General features: G+C 67.5%; 3 protein-coding genes across 6 annotated transcripts; 1 reads left to right on the forward strand and 2 right to left on the reverse strand.

The window, feature by feature from the left end:
• Positions 1–2,074: 2,074 nt before the first annotated feature.
• On the forward strand, positions 2,075–6,583 carry PRRT3 (proline rich transmembrane protein 3). 3 transcript variants are annotated; one of them, XM_048315987.1, is made up of 4 exons: positions 2,075–2,110; positions 2,914–4,034; positions 4,121–4,261; positions 4,684–6,583. In XM_048315987.1, exons 2-4 carry the CDS (start codon positions 2,933–2,935, stop codon positions 6,426–6,428), a joined length of 2,988 nt encoding a protein of 995 aa, XP_048171944.1. In that variant the 5' UTR covers positions 2,075–2,110; positions 2,914–2,932; the 3' UTR covers positions 6,429–6,583. The 3 variants fall into 3 exon arrangements, with proteins under 3 accessions (XP_048171944.1, XP_048171945.1, XP_048171943.1); XM_048315988.1 differs by lacking the exon at positions 2,075–2,110 and adding an exon at positions 2,285–2,475; XM_048315986.1 differs by lacking the exon at positions 2,075–2,110 and having other exon boundaries at positions 2,556–4,034.
• Positions 6,584–6,658: 75 nt separating this feature from the next.
• On the reverse strand, positions 6,659–9,847 carry CRELD1 (cysteine rich with EGF like domains 1). 2 transcript variants are annotated; one of them, XM_048315990.1, is made up of 10 exons: positions 9,658–9,847; positions 9,109–9,191; positions 8,922–9,032; positions 8,757–8,848; positions 8,477–8,653; positions 8,292–8,387; positions 8,120–8,203; positions 7,912–8,007; positions 7,687–7,830; positions 6,659–7,188 (listed from the first exon to the last, which is right to left on the reverse strand). In XM_048315990.1, the coding sequence occupies exons 1-10, from the start codon at positions 9,838–9,840 to the stop codon at positions 7,184–7,186; spliced, it is 1,071 nt and encodes a 356-aa protein (XP_048171947.1). In that variant the 5' UTR covers positions 9,841–9,847; the 3' UTR covers positions 6,659–7,183. The 2 variants fall into 2 exon arrangements, with proteins under 2 accessions (XP_048171947.1, XP_048171946.1); XM_048315989.1 differs by having other exon boundaries at positions 6,659–7,575.
• A 673-nt stretch (positions 9,848–10,520) lies between these two features.
• On the reverse strand, positions 10,521–15,141 carry IL17RC (interleukin 17 receptor C; the record flags this gene model as incomplete). The annotated part of the gene is given in 19 exon segments (XM_048316005.1): positions 10,521–11,151; positions 11,616–11,654; positions 11,730–11,825; positions 11,958–12,015; positions 12,088–12,156; positions 12,264–12,376; positions 12,485–12,530; positions 12,614–12,664; positions 12,754–12,938; positions 13,037–13,091; positions 13,230–13,292; positions 13,485–13,624; positions 13,783–13,827; positions 13,894–14,005; positions 14,188–14,561; positions 14,646–14,667; positions 14,741–15,043; positions 15,045–15,107; positions 15,109–15,141. Coding segments are annotated over 19 exon segments (2,475 nt in total), but the record flags the coding sequence as incomplete, so codon positions are not given.
• Positions 15,142–15,315: the final 174 nt, after the last annotated feature.

Raw genomic sequence — 15,315 nt, forward strand, 5'->3', positions numbered from 1 at the left:
AACAGTGCGTCCCCGTGTGTAGGACCACTTCCCTGGTGAATGGGATGAAGCCCCGTGGTGCCACCCTAGCCCCACAGCCCCTCTGTGTGTTCCCACTCAGGGTCTCCTCCAGGGTTTTAGCTGCCAACAAGAGCATTTGTCCCAATATGGCTGTGACAATGGCAGCTCCTCTCCCAGCCTTGCTGGACAAAAATGGAAGCATGCAGGCTGCGTGGCAGCAGACCTCCCAGACACTCTGCTTGCACCCTGGCGGAGCTGGTCCTGCCTCCCAGCCTATACTCCCAGATCACTGTCACTGGCTCCTTGCTGGATCAGCCATACCCCAGGTATGTGTGGTTTCTCCTGGCCTTTGCCTTCATGGAGCTGCCAGTAGCCATGTTTGTAGTGGTCTTGTCCCACCCTTCAACCAGGGAAGGTGCCAGGGTGGTTCCACCTGCAGCACAGCCAAGAAGGACTGTGGAGGGCACAGGGCAGAACCATAAAACACACACAGTGGTCAGAAAAAAAAGCAAAGTTGGGATCCAGGCTGTCTGGGGCAATTTTCTCTGAAACTGGAGTTTTGGAGATTTCTTGGGGGAAAACCCAGGAGAAAGGGGACAACAGTGATCAAAAGCCTGTGACACCTAGGTGGCCATGGGCACAGGGGCTGAGAGAACTGGTTGCATCCTCCACCCAGCATTCCCGGCTGTGCAGGCAGCAAGCAGGTGGCTGCTGCAGCAGCACAGAGCAGAGGGCTCAGCTTTTCATCTGCCAGTGAGTCACTTGGCAGAGGAGGAAACCTCTGACAGCACCGAGGATGTGGAGGTGGCTGCTGTGCCTCTGCCTTGTGCTAAAGGTGCTCCAATGACTGTGGTATATAGGGAACAGCCAGCTCCCTTCCCACAGTCCCACTGCACACTCAGCACTGCGGCTGCACCATCCTCAGGATGAGACCCTCCGGCTGCGGTGGTGCCCAGTGCTGGCAGTGCCTGGTGCAGTGCAGGATCACCTCCACTCTCCCCCTGTGCGCCCTCCTCAGCACTAATTCCCAGACTAGCTGCCTGCCCTGCCTGCTTTCTGGGGCCCAGTGTGCCGGCATTGCCCAAATTCCTGGACCCTGCATTCAGCTGGCTGCCACAGCCTCCTGATCCCACAGAGGAGTGGATCAGGGACCAGAAATGCCCCATGCACTGGTGGTGAACACAGCACCCCGGGAATGGACAGGTGGCAGGAAGCAGGAGGGGGGCACTGCATGCTGCCGCCAGCACACAGGTGCTGTCATGGGGACCTGAGGTGCCACATGTCCCTGCTGGCCTGGCGAGAGAAGAGCGATGGTGATGACAGGACTTTGCCAAGGCTCTGGCGACTCAAGCACGGGTGAGGTGTAGGCAGGGAGGAGCAGGGATGCAGGCAGGGAGCTGGAGTGCAGGTGTCACCACGCAGGATGGAGTCCTGAGCTGGTGTGACTTTGTGGCGCCGTGGCCGTACCATTGCCAGCCCAAGCCCTGGCAGGATGGGCAGTTTTCCAGCCGGACAATTAAGCAGATTAACTAATTACCTGAACCTTGGCAGGATCCCACAGCCCAGCGGCTGCCAAGGCGCTATATATCCATGCCAGGCGGTTGGGAGACAAGTGTGGGGCAGGTTTGGGGTAGGGCCCCCCCAGACCTTCCTCAGGACCCTGCTAGTGGGTCCGACAGCCCCCTCTCCCCGCCTATCCCTGGCAGCAGCGGGATCAGCCTCGGCCACAGCCTGCTGCCACCGCGCTGCTCGCTCCGGGCAACCCTGCCCACCCCGCGGGCAGCATACCCCCTCCGCCGCCCCGCCGTGTCCTGCCCCGCGGGAACCTGCCCTGGTGCCCCTCCGGAATCCACGTCCCAGAGGATCTGCGCCACGGGCAACCCGTCCCCGGGAGTCCACCCCAGCTGAGCCCCGCGGACCCGCCCGTGCCCGGCCCTGCGGGTCCCGTCCCGGCGGCGGCCCCGGCCGTGCCCCGCGCCCCCCCCTCCCGGTGCGGGCGGGCTCCCGCGCGGGTGCCCGCGGCTCGGGGCGGCGCGTGACCGGCTGCCGCCGCCGCCCGCTCCGCCGCAGAGCCCGGCCCGCGCAGCGGCACCGGCACCGGCACCGGCAGGTCAGCGCGGGGGGCTGCGGCTCCCGGGGCAACAGCACTGGGGCCGCCAGTGCTGCGGCGGGCGGCGGGAGGGGGCTGGCGGCACCGCGGCCCGCGCACCGAGCGGCGGAGCCGGCCCGGCGCGCTGCGGGCGGGGTCGACGTGATGCGGCGGCCGCACCGTTCCCGCTCTGGTCCCGCACTGGCCGCGGCCCGACTCCGCAGCGCAGCCCCGCCGGTAACCCGCACCGAACGGCGGGGCCGCCGCCGCAGCACCCTGGCGGTCCCGGCCCCGTTCCCGGCCCGGCGGGTCTGAGCCGTGCGTGCGGCGGCAGCGCGGGGCACCGGGCCGGGCATCCCGCCGGGATGCGGCCGGGACGCACCAAGGTGAACGGTGGGCGGCGGAGAGGGGCCGCCGGCGGCGGGGACATCGGGAGAGGACACTGGGGATGGAGAACCGGGGAGGGGACACCGGGAGGGACACCAGGATTGAGCACCGGGGAGGGGACACTGGGGATCGAGCACTAGGAAAGGGACACCGTAAATGCTGGGGGTCGGGACCATTAAAGCACCAAGGACCACCCACACCGGAGACACCGGGATGGGGAGCACCAGGGAGCACTGAGAAGGGAAGACTGGGAATGGGGCCACGGGGATGGGGACAGCTGGGAACAGAGCCCAGGGCTGCCCGGGAAGGGACAGCCAAGCCACTGTCTCTGTCACCGGGCAGTGGGTGGCCAAGGGCACAGCAGCCTCACGGCCAGTTGCGCGAGTTGCCTGGGCAGCTGCCGTGGATCCTGGCTCACCAGACCCCCATCCCCACAGGGCCGACTCCGTGCTCACCATGGCTGCTGCACAGCTCGTCACCTGGGGGATGCTCCTGGCCACCGGGGTCCCTGCCAAGGCCCAGGGGGTGCTGCCAGCAGGGCTGTCCTTAGGTGGGGACCCCTTGCACAGCCCTGCCTGGGGACAGCAGTGGCCAGGCCCATCCCCCACCTGGGAGGCATCGGGGGAGCCGAGCGGTGCTGGGGCCCCAAGCAGTGAGCGCTGGGGGATCAACAACCCCGTGCACTGGTCCCCACCGCTGCAGGTGGGGGATGGCACCAGGGCACCCCTGGAGATGGAAACCACTATGACAGGCGCTGATACCAAGGTCTGGAGGAATGGCAGCACAGTCCTGGCTGTGACAGAGGAGCCGCTTGTTGCCTGGCAAGGACAGGAGGCTGCAGGCCAGGACAGCTCCCTGCCCCACGGCTCTGCACTGGGGACACCGGGCCCTGAGGTGCCCACGGACAGTGGGGCAGACTCTCCAGGGCCACCCTGGGCAGGGCAGGACCTGTCCCTGTCCAGGCAGAGTGTCTCCAAGACAGTCGGCACCCCCAGCCCTCAGCCAACCATGTCCACCATTGCCCTGAACCCCATGCTGGTGGCGGGGATGAGAACAGCAGATGCTCACACAGAGGGATACACAGCGGCAGAGGGACACACAGGGGCCCCGGGCCTCTCTCAGGATGAGCAACTCACTTCAGCCAGCAGCCAGTCGGTCCCACTGGGCACAGACGCTGTCTCCGATCCCACAGGCACGGGGCCAGCATCGGGTCCCCATGCCAGCCCTGGCTCTGCGCAGCCGGTGGGCAGCTGGGGAGACACGGGAGGGCCCCCCAGCCCCTCCCCGGCTCTGCCCAGCTCTGGCCCACGGCTGCGCCACACAGCCCCGTCCTGGCGGCTGGCTGAGCCCTGGACTCGAGTGCTCCCGTCCCACCAGCGCAGCACCCGGAGGGCCCCACTCAGCCACGCCACCACCAGCCCTGGGGATGCAGCCCCTCTCATGGACCCTGGGACGACGGGGCAGCGGGGACCCCAGCCCACCCCAGAGTCTGTCCTCAGCACCGGCCCTGCGCCACCCCCCGCCTCCAGCACGGCCACCCCCGGCACCCCGAGCAGAGGTAGGAGCCAGAGCAGTGCGGGGGGACCCCTTGGCGGGGACCAAGCCCCCGCAAGTGTCAGCGCCCTGCTCTGCTCTCTCTCGCAGGGCTGCTGCCCGAGGAGGACGTCGGCTCCCCACAGCAGGTCCGGGGCGCCGTGGGCCCTGTGAGCGTCCCAAATGCCACCAAGACGACCCCACAGCCAACGGCACATCCCACCACGGGGACGCTCGAGACAAGGCACCCAGGTGATACAGGGCTGCGTCCAAGTGCATCCGTTCTGCAGATGCTGTGGAAGCCGATCCCTGGGGCGTCGGGGCTGGTGGGGGGATGGCAGCTATCTTGGGCTGCCCAGCCGGGACACAGTGACACCTTCAATCAGGATTGCACCTGACAACGGCCTTAATCTACTCCTGCCAGCAGGGATTAGCGCTAAATGCTCGGTGGGTGGGGGCTTCCCCAAGGGGGTGGGGGACGTGACCGGGGATGTGCCACCCCCTGCACTGCGCGTCCTGACAGAGAACCCCGGGAGGCACCGGTGGGCATAGCCCCTGCCAGCACAGGGCATCCCCCGCTGTAGTGTTGGGGTGCCACAGCTGATGCATCCCAGTGTGGGGTACAGGTGTGGGCCCCCACTCCCCCCGACCGTTCCCGTCCTTCCTACCTGCAGACACGCCAGGGACGCAGACCCCAGCTTCCAGCACTGCGACCCCCTCGGCCACGTGGCGACGGGCAGGGATGACGCCTCAGCCAGCCCCCCGAGATCCATCATCGCCGCAGCCACAGCCCAGCCGTGCCCCTCCGGCGGCGGGGGCCAACGCGACCGGGCTGCGCTGGGCCGAGCTGCAGCACCAGCTGGGCTTCTCCTGGGAGGCCCATGTCTATGGAGTGGCTGCCGTCTTCCTGCTGCTGGCGCTGGGCTGCCTGGCGGGGTTGGCGGGGACAGCCATCCTGCGGCCCCCACACCTGCGCCACGTTGTGGGGGCTCACGGACTGCTGCTGGCCGCCTGTCTGCTGCGGGCCACCTTCCTGCTGCTGGATCCCTATGGGGCACTGGGCCGCCTGCCCGCCCCGGCCCTGCTGATGCTCAGCACAGCCCCTTTCCCCCTGCTGCTCGCCGCCTATGCCCTCCTGCTCCAGCGGCTGCAGCGCCTGGCCCAGCTTCAGCTGCTGCCAGCCCGGCTGCAGGGGCTGCCAGCGCTGGGGGCTGTTGCTGCCCTGCAGACTACAGTGATGGGGGCCGCCGACCTGCTGCCGCCGCGCCTGGGCCTCACCGCCGCGCTGGGGCTGCAGGCGCTGGGCTGCGTGGCGGGGGCTCTGCTGCTGCTGGGGGGGCTCTGGGGGTGCTGGCGGGTGCTGCGGGCGCCCTGCGAGGGGCCGGGGCCGGGGCCGCAGCCGGGGGCGCGGGCGCTTCTGGCGGCAGCGGTGGCGGGGCTGCCGGTCTGCGGGCTGCACCTCTACAGCGCTGTGTGGCTGCGAGGGGTCCTGGGCCCCCCCGGGCGCTTCTCCCGGCCCAGCTGGGCGGCACAGCTCTGGCTGCGGATCGGCGAGCTGGGCACGGCCCTGGCGCTGCTGGCGGCCGCCGCCGAGCCCGTGTGCGGCCGGTGCCGCCGCCGGAGCCCCGCCGGCCACTCCTGCTGGGCCAAGGCACTGCGGTACTTCTTCGCCGGCCGCAAAGCTGAAGCGCCCGAATACCCCAACAACTGCTACGACTGGGCCGGTGGCAGCACCGGTGGCACCGGTGTGGAGCGGACACCTGCCAATGACATCTCCAAGAGCCTCATCCGCAACCCGGCGGAGCAGCTGCCCCTGCGGGCTCTGAAGGACAGCAACGAGGCCTGGGCAGCTGGCACCGGGATGCCGGGGCTCAGCCCCAAGTGCCCCAACATGTTGGCCGCCCGCTCCTGCGCCGCCTTTGAGCAGGGCTCATCCCCTTCGCTGGGGGAGCTGATCTTCCGCCCGCCGTCCCCCATCGACCTGCGCCGCAGCATCGATCAGGCGCTCTGCCGCCGCCACCTCCTGCACGACGGCCTCTTCGGCCGGCCCCGCCGCGGCTCCGGCTCCTCACTGCACGGCTCCCCCGCCCCTGACAAGACCCCCCGCTTGGGGCGCATGCTGCGGTGCAGCTCGCTCACGGAGCTGCCCGGCCCCTGCCAGCCCCCAGGCACCGTCACTGTCACCGTCACCGCCTCAGCCAGCTCGCTGGAGAGCAGCTCACTGAAGATCAGCTGGAACCCCTGGCGCCATGGGCTGTCCTCGCCCGACAGCCTGCCCCTGGACGAGGCGCCCAGCCGGGCCCCGCTCCTGGTGCCCGCTGGAGCCCCCGGCTGGGAGCGCGAGGCTCCCCGCGCCTTCCCAGCCCTTGGCAAGGCGGTGGACTCCCGCAGCCTCTCCAGCGACACCATTGAGCTCTGAGCCCACGACAGGCAGAGACTGGGGGCACAGGAGGACAATGAGCCCAGTGTGAGGGTGCGGGGGGTCTGATCCTGTGCCCCTGTAAGGCCGGGCAGGGGCCGGTTCCATTTGTGCCAAACGAGAGAAATAAAGAGTTTATGCTGGGAGGAGACGGTCCTGTTGGCATGTGAAAGCGGTGGTGGGCAGCAGCACCCCCAATCCCTGCCAGTTCCCACCCTGAGCAGCCGAGCTGGGTGTGCAGAACTTTATTTCCTGAGATATGGACACACAGACAGATGGGCACACCCCGACGAACAAACCACGGACAAATGCAACGGCCACACTCATGCATCCAGCAGGGCCCCCTCACCAGCACAGCACCCTGCCAGTGGCAAGGGGCCCCTGGCCCCCCAGCCTGGGAGGGGAGATGGGCTCTGCCCAGGGAGGTGGGGAAGAGGGGTGGGATGGGGGGGGCAGCTCTCCCAGCCCCACAGCTCAGGGCATGGGGGGACCCAGCCCCCCACTCCCCCACAGGGAATGGCCTCATGGGAGGGGAGTCCTATAGGGCCAGAAGCCCCAGGCTGGGTGCAGATAGCAGGATCACCCCCTCACCTGCCCCACCACCCCCTCACCTGTCACGATGCCAGGCCTCTCCTCCAGAGCACGAGGAGCTGGGGGCAGCATGCTGTGCCCCCCACATGATGCTGCACTGCCTGGCATCACCTCTCCATCCAGAGGGGGCTGTGTGGGAGCCCCCAGGATCAGGTACTCCTGGTTCATTCTGCAGGGACAGGGAAAACGAGACCCTATGCTAAGGGGGGGCTGGGGGACGCATGCAAGGCACAGCATCGTGTGCAGGATGCGGCCTTGGCAGCCAGCCCTGCTTGGGGGAGGCCCTGCACCCCAAGCTGAGCCTGCCCCTCCGCTTGTGCCCAGCAGCTCCAGAGCTATCTGCCCTTCATGAAGCCATCGAGGACACGGTCACTGCGGTCAGAGAGCCAGTAGCCAGCCATAGCAGCCACAGCGCCAATGAAGATGGCTGTGAAGACCATGTCACCCTTGGCAGCCAGCGTGGCGAGGGCACAGATCATCACACCAAAGAACATCTGCTGCAGCACCACCACCTCATCATCAGTCACGTCATCAAAGAAGCCCTTTTCTGGGGCATCTGCATGGACAACACTCGTGGGAGGGCACAGCTGAGCAGCAAGAGCCCCCCCACTGTGTCCCACTCCCCCTGCCAAATGCCCATGTTCCCCTACATTGCATTAGGCCATACCAGGGGGCTTGTCCTCAACGCACTGCCCATCTCGGCGGATGTGGCCCCGGGCACAGACACAGCGGTAGCTGCCCTCTGTGTTCTCACACACTTCCTGCACCCCTGTGCACACCGGCTCCTCGGCACTGGCACACTCATCCACGTCTGGGGGGAAGAAGACCTCAGCCAGGGCTTGGGCAGTGAGGAGGGGACAGTATGGCCCCCCAGTCCACGGGAGGCACTCACCCAGGCACTTGGCTCCGTCCCGCCAGTAGCCCTTGTTGCATTTCTTGCAGCGAGCCGGCCCAGCACCCATGCAGCCGATGCAAGCCGTGGAGCAGTCTGCCTCAGGGAAAGGAGCCAGGGCTGCTGCTGGAGCTCCTTCCCAGCCCAGCCAGGGTTGGCCCAAGCAGGGAAGAGCCACCTGCACGAAAACCCCCCACCTCCCTCTGACCTCGGCACTCGTAGGAGCCCTCTGTGTTGACGCAGTACTGGTTGGCTCGGCAATGCGCCATCTCTGTGCCACACTCATCTATGTCTGCAGGAGGGATGGGGATGGCCCCACTGAGCCTTAGCTCTGGGGACGCAGCCCTCACAGCCCCGAGCTCTCCCCGGCCTTCACTCACCAATGCAGCGGTGCTCGTGCAGCACCCAGCCCCTCTTGCAGCGAAGGCAGCTGGAGTCCTCAGGCCCCGTGCAGCGCCCGCATGCCTGGTAGCACTCTGCGGGCAGGAAGGGCAGGTGTGGACACAGGCAGGGGGGAGCTGTCTGTACCCAGGGCCTGGGCAGCACCGGGAGAACCCTCACCTACCAGCACACACGAGGTGGCTCTTGTTCCGCGAGGCCTCGTAGTAGCCGTCACCGCACTCGGCACAGAAGGGGCCGCCGTAGCCCGGGCTGCAGACGCAGAGGCCGGTGCCGTGGCGTGTGCCGTCACCATCGCATCGCCCGTTGCCACTGCAGGGCTGCCGGGGCCCACCGGCACAGGCTGCACAGGGAGAGACCAGCCGGCTGGCAGCCGGGGCGGGGGGCAGCAGCCAGGGAAGCCCCTCCAGCCCTGCCAGCACCCCGCTCATCCCACAGTTACTCACACCGGCAGTCTGGGCCATAGGTGCCAGGCGGGCAGCAAAGCATCAGCCTGTCCACACACAGCCATTGGAAAAAGTCAGGGTGCTGCTGCCGCCTGGGGAAGGGGAGATACAGCACTCAGTCCTCTGCCATCCCCTGTGCCCCCATGTCCCTGTTCCAAGACTCACTCATGGAACCACCACTGCTCCACATGCTCCTCACTCCGCTCCAGCAGTTGGTGGCAGGCGAAGTCTGAGGGGGCACAGACACCCTCCAGCACCTCCAGCAGACGGGTCTCACTGCAGGAGCACGAGCCAGTGTGAGACGTCTTCTAGGGCAGCTGGGCTCCCCCAGCCCCTCGTTGGGGTCACTTACCTGTGCTGGTACTTGGACAGCTTCTCCTCCTCCCAGGCTGTGTTACCCCCACCAAAGCCCTCATGCTCTGTCCTCTCCAGGCCCTGGGTGCATGGCGGAGTGGCAGTGCAGGCATGGGACCCCCCCAACAGCACCTCTACCCGTAGGCTCCCACCAGACACGTCACTTCCAGGGACCTGCCACCCTCTCCCCTCCCCAGACCCCAGTCACTGTGTCCCTGGAAATGCTGTAGGAGTGCCTCCACTTCACCACTGTCCCCCCCAAGCCACCCCTCTACCGGGCTCTGTCACCACCCTTACCCACCCGGCCTGTGATGCTTCTGGGCCCCTCACCCACATCACCCCACCCAGGACCCCCTTAGGCCCTGCTCACTGTCACCTCCAGGCCGTGTCCCCCTTGTCTCCCACCCGTGGGCCCCCCGGTCACTGTCCCCTCGCCCCCAGCTCCCCCCCAGCAGCGCCTGTGTCACCCCACACCCCTCGGTGCCATTCCCCCCCGTGTGCCCCCTCGCCGTGGCCCCCATCATTCCTGTGCTCCCCCGCCCCGCACCCTGCTGAAGCTGTCGGCGAGGCCGCGGCAGGCTCGGCACGGCTCGGCCCCGTCGCGGTGGGGTTCGGGGTCGGCGTGAACCGCCAGCAGGACTCCCCCGAGAAGGGCGGCCCCCAGGAGGGCCCCCCCCAGCCCGGGCCCCCTGCGCCGGGGCGCCCGCGGCAGCAGCGGCAGCGGCCCCATCGTCCGCCCGCCCCGCCCGCACCACGTGGGCCGCGCCCGCTGACTCAGCGCCCGCCGCCCCCGCCAATGGCCGCGCGCGGCCGCCGCCGGCCCTCCTCTCCCAGCCAATCCGCGCCGCCCGCTGGGCCCGCCCACCCGCGCCTTAAAGGGGCCGCGGCCAAGGGCCCCCGGCGGAGGTTGCGCGGATGGGCCGCGGCCGGTGACTCCGTACGGAGGGGGGCCGGCTGCCGGGAGCACACCGGCCCAGTGCCCGCCTGGCCTGGGCGGGGCCCGCAAACATTCCCCCCAATCCCCAGACAAACCAGGCCGGTTGACCTCCCCTCCCATCCAGTCAAACTGGTCCAGTTCCCTCTCAGTGTACCCAAATCTGCCCAGTTCCCCCTCATCTCACCCTAAACCGGTCCAATTTCTTCTCACACTTTCCCCCAAACGATCTCAGTTGCCAATCATCCCCCGTGAGCTAGTCCAGTTCCCCACCACCACCCCGAATTCGTCCAGTTCCCCATTCACCCTCCAACCAACCAAACCCCCTTCCTCTTCACGCCCCAAACAGCCCAGCCCCCTTCCTGTCCCCATCCCCCTATACCTCCCCAACACCCCTCTCCACGTCATCCGAGTCCACCCCATTACCCCTTCCCAGCCCATCCCAGTCCCTGCTGGACTCAGAGCTGGACTCACACTCAGCAAAAGCAATGTCACCCCTTTATTCCCCCACTGCCCGCTGCAGAGCCTCGGCCACCGCTGCCACGTATGGCTCCGGCCACCGGCCCCGCCGCCGAGCTGGGCCTGACAGTGCCTGCAAGAACCCCTCCATCCCGCTGGGCAGCGCAAAGGCAGGGGCTGCCCGCAGCGCTGGGGGCACCGCCGGCACCAAGGCCTCCAGCCGAGCCACCACATAGCGCCCGTGGGCCGCCGCCAGCCCTGGCATGGCACAGGACAGAGCCGCCGCAAACACCTCGCAGGGTGCCACGGTGGGGACATCATCGGGGCCAGGATTGTGCCGGGGCCCAAGGCTGCTTTCAGCAGCCCCGGACTCTGGCACAACCTTGGCCCCAGTGTCCCACTGGTGTGCAGCAGCCACGGCCGCCGGAGAGAGGAGGAGGATGATGGTGTCGCTGTCACGCAGTGCCCGGTGGTGCTGGGCATGCAGCCAGGGCAGTGGCCCCAAAGTCGCTACCCCGCTGCCACCCCCCGGTGCTGCCACCACTGTGAGCCCCAGTGAGTGCAGAGCTGCCATCAAGGCACACGCTGCCCGCTCCGCCACCGGCTCTGCTGCGTGCACCAGCAGTGCCCGCCGGCCTTGCAGCGGACCTGAGGGGGGGGATCATCAGTGTCTGCATCCCCCTAGGCACCCTGCACTCATCCTATAGCGGGAGGCACGCCGGGAAGCACCCACGATGGGGGAGACCATCCCCTGCCTCTGTCGCCCAAGCTCTGCAGCACCCCCTGTACCCAAGCTAAAGAACTGCCACAATGGGAAGCAGCTGAGACCACCACTGATGTGGGATCCTTCCCCTTGCCAGTCCCCCAATCCCCTTGCCGAACCCTTTACTCATCCTAAGGGACAGACATGGTGGGAGGCAGATTGCAGCCTGCCTCCCACCCCCCAGAGGGTTCTCACCCTCTTCTGTTTCCCTAGACCCCTACCTACCCCGTTGGGCAGGCAAACATGAAGTAGTCCCGGTGGGGGACCACCTCGCTCTGCCCGCTGACCCCTCTGGGAGAGGCATAGACTGCCCACTCCCACCGAAGTCCCAGGCTCAGCCCACACTCACCCTTAGAGCCATAGCCAGCCCTCAGGGATTTCAGCCATCCTGCGGAGAGGAGAGGCAGTGAGGTCCCAGGAGGGGTCCCAGGCCAGGCACAGCCCGCAGAAGTGCACCACTCACCTTTCATGTCCTCCTTCTTCATCAAGAGCAGCAGTAGGAGACAGGCAGCCCCCAGTAGCACCCCCATCCACACCAGTGCCCAGTGGGTACGCAGGTCTGCAGGGCAGGATCTGCATCCACCGAGGGTCCCTGGCACCCAGCAAGGGTCTCCAGTGGCTCCACAGGAGGATCCCCTCCCTCAGCCCTCCATTATCCCTCCTCTCTCCCACTGTGGCTGTCGACACTCACACTTGTGCAGGGGACAGGCCCAGAGCGCAACACCAGTGCTGTTCTCAGGGTGCCACAGCTGTGGGGGACACAAGGACGTGTCAGACACTGTCCAGTCCCTATCCACTGCCCGCTGGCTGCTCACACTGACCTGCTGGCACTGCCCCACTGCCACGTCCTGCTGCAGATCCTGCTCCAGCAGCCCAGGGTGCCCTGCTCCCTGCAACAACACGCAGGTCAGACAGCAGTGCCACCACTGCCAGACACAGGGGTCCCTGTGCCACCAGTGCCACTGATGCCAGGACATGGGGGTCCCTTCCCCTTTACCGTGCTGGTGAAGCTGGCAAGGGGTGTGCAGGCACCCCGCTCCACAGCACACAGTGAGGCATTCCCCCTGTGTTCCAGCAGCAGGAGGTCATCGGGGCGGCCGGGCAGCGCTCCTGGGAATGTGCCAGGGGGCTGGGGAGGTGGCGAGGGGAGGCCAAGGAGGGCTCCCTGCCAGCTGGACCCACAGGCTGCCCCTGCCCTCCCACCCCAGCAGTACTCACGGTCCTGCAGGCACTGGGTCAGCCGGACCTGCCCACCGCTCCACACCTGCCCCAGAGAGTGGATTAACAGTGCCTGGGGGGGATGTGGGGCTGCCCGTGGGACAGCTGTGGGGCAGAGTGGTGTCCTACCTGCACGCAGAGGTTGGGGTGTGGCCGCAGCCCTCCAAACTCCTGGGGTCCCTGTGAGTGGAAGGGATGCTCCGTAACTGTCACCACCATCCTTCACAAAGCTCGCAGTGCCCCACAGAGCCCCACTGAGCCCCACTCACCTGCCCCCTGGCAGGCTGCTGCAGGCCAGGAAGGGGTTGGCAGGGCCCAGAGGGCACCGGCTGCCAGCAGGGCACCAGCTCAGCCAGGAGGTCACAGGGGGCTGAGAGGGAGCAGGTGAGCACCTGCCCCTCAATGTGCAGGACCAGCTGGCTCTGTGCCCACAGTCGCTCCCAGGCCTCAGCATCTGCAGAGGCACCAGGAGTGGGGTGTCACCCCATGTGGTGTCCCCTTAGGTCCCCCTGTGTCCCAGCCCCCTACAGCCCAGTCTCAGAGTGAAGGTACCATGAGAAAAGGGGCACATGGTGGCCCGCAGGGGGTCCTGGGTTTCCGGCCAGACCTGGGAGTGAGGAGAGAGACAAGAAAAGTATCCATGCTGTGGCTGGCCCCCTTGGGACATCAGAGGGAGATATATAGAGCTTGGAGTCCCTCTTTAGTGGCATCCTGCCACCCCTGCGGTGCCCAGTTGGATGCCCACCTGCAGGCAGAGGCAGGGCAGCACCTCATCGGCGGGCAGGACATAGCTCATGGGACTGCTCTGCTACCAGCAACCAGACGTGGGTCACCCCGTGGCAAATCGCCACCAGCAGGGTCACCCAGGGGGATCCGCTCCCAGGGGACCCTCTCCCAGCACACCGCCTATAACACAGACACAGCTTCTCGGGAAGGAGGAGGGGGGCAGCAACCAGAAAACAGACAGGGTGGGGGTTCAGGGAACAGGGTCCATACTCACCGCGGTCACTGCACGCCCTGGCCCACTGGTGCCGTGGCTATTGTTGTGGTAGAGCCGGAGCGTGTAGCTGTGCCCCGCTGCAGCCCCCTGCACCTCCACAACCACCTCCTTCTGCCCCGGGGAGACCCACAGCCTGGGCACTGTATCAGAGGCAGTTCAGGCCACCCAGCTGCTGACACTGCCTGCCCAGCACCACGGCACAAGGCACGGCACGCCCAGGGTCACTCTCACCCCAGGTATCCACTGCCCAGCTCTCCCCGGGGGATGCAAACTAAGGCGGGGTGACACCAGCACCTACCTTGACACTGGGGGACAGCGGCCTGTGCTGCGGGCCACGAACAGTCTGTGGGGACAGGGAATCAGTGGGCAGGGGGGCTGGGGCCACTGCAGGGGATCTGCTGGGGCTCACCTGGCACCCGCTGCTGCTGGCTCAGCCTCTGCCGGCCCCGTGAGTTCGTGTATGCCGTGACGTGGAGTACAGAGCCCAGCGGTGCCTCGAAGCACCGGAAGATCACCCAACCCTGGGCAGGAAAACCACCACCCCACTGCGGTGAGGCACCGGCACCACCAGCACCCACCTCCCTGAGGCACGGGAACAGGACCACCGTGCCACAGGGATGCGCTGGTGCCAGTGCCCACATCCCTGGTGCCCAGGGACTGACAGTGCTGGGACACACATTCCCAGTGCCCTGCATCTACATACCACGGTTCGGCTACGCAGCGTAGGGCCCAAGGGTGCCCAGACCTCCACGGCCACACAGCGGGATGAGGCGTATGCGTGCCCAGAGAGCAGCAGCAGCCCAGTGATATTGGGCTGGGATGAGGTGGCTCCAGTCGCTGGTGGCCGCTGTCCCCCATCACCGCTATCCTCTGTCCCAGGGGTGCCTGGCAGCACGGAGCGGCGGGGCTCGGTGGCGGTGCTGGCGGCAGGTGGCAAGGCCAGGCGCACGCGTGCCTCCAGGCAGGGCACACAGGCCGTGGGCTCGGTGCAGCGCAGTGCCGGCTCCAGCCGCAGACGAGCCGGGGCCAGCCCGTGCCTGGGCCCCGGGGGCTCTGTCCCGCACAGCACATCGGTGTCTGGGGGGACAGAGAGGGCGGCATGGGGGTGGGGTGCCCATGTCCTGGGTGGGGCGGGGGCCATGGCATGGTGTTGGCACTTACCCAAGAGGCGGCAGGTGAGGCCCTGGGGGAGGCAGGGGTGAGGCCGGTGGTGGTGCCAGGTGCCTGACGCCTGCGTGCTGGTGACACCAACTCACCTGGGAGCAGGCCAGGGTATCGCGGGGGTCCCCACGGCCACCCGCCGACCCCACCACCAGCACCAGCAGAAGCTGCCCCAGTGCGTGCATGGTGGGGCCGGGGCCTTGGGGTGCCCCGGCCCCACGCCGGCTACTCCCCAACAGCCCCTCTCCTGGCTCCACGGGCCCCGCCGCCGCCGACGGCTCCCGCTTCCTGCTCTGATCCCGGACACCCGGGTCCTTGCGTGGCGTCAGCAACCGCCCTGGGGTGGGGCCTCCTGCTCCCGCACCGACCACGGAGGGCTCCGTGCCCCGCCACCCCTGGGAGGGCTTGGGGCCCCACAGGGACGAGTTGGCTCCATAGCACGGGCACGGTGCCAGGCTGGCCCCAGGCAGCCACAGCGGCTGTGGGACACGGTGTGTCAACCGTGCCGGTACAGGCTGTGCCCAGCCGGGTGCGTCCTCTTGCCCCTCCGTGCAGCAGAGGAGCACTGGGCAGCCCTCAACCCTCCAAGGCACCAACAAATCCCTCGTGGTACACCAGAGAGACAACAGGGCAGGGTAAAATGAAACCTTTATTGCTCCCACCCCAGACC

Source organism: Corvus hawaiiensis, chromosome 11 (assembly GCF_020740725.1).
Source record: "Corvus hawaiiensis isolate bCorHaw1 chromosome 11, bCorHaw1.pri.cur, whole genome shotgun sequence".
NCBI classification, from domain to species: domain Eukaryota; kingdom Metazoa; phylum Chordata; class Aves; order Passeriformes; family Corvidae; genus Corvus; species Corvus hawaiiensis.

Bases quoted from the DNA above. Each gene is read 5' to 3' on its own strand.
- PRRT3 (XM_048315986.1), top strand. From the start codon at position 2,744: ATGGGGACAGCTGGGAACAGAGCCCAGGGCTGCCCGGGAAGGGACAGC. The intron at 4,035-4,120 runs GTAGGAGCCAGA...TCTCTCTCGCAG, and splicing joins CCCCGGCACCCCGAGCAGAG to GGCTGCTGCCCGAGGAGGAC. The intron at 4,262-4,683 runs GTGATACAGGGC...TCCTACCTGCAG, and splicing joins GCTCGAGACAAGGCACCCAG to ACACGCCAGGGACGCAGACC.
- CRELD1 (XM_048315989.1), bottom strand. From the start codon at position 9,840: ATGGGGCCGCTGCCGCTGCTGCCGCGGGCGCCCCGGCGCAGGGGGCCC. The intron at 8,849-8,921 runs GTGAGTCTTGGA...CCCCTTCCCCAG, and splicing joins GAGCAGTGGTGGTTCCATGA to GCGGCAGCAGCACCCTGACT. The intron at 8,388-8,476 runs GTAGGTGAGGGT...TCCTGCCCGCAG, and splicing joins GAGCCACCTCGTGTGTGCTG to AGTGCTACCAGGCATGCGGG.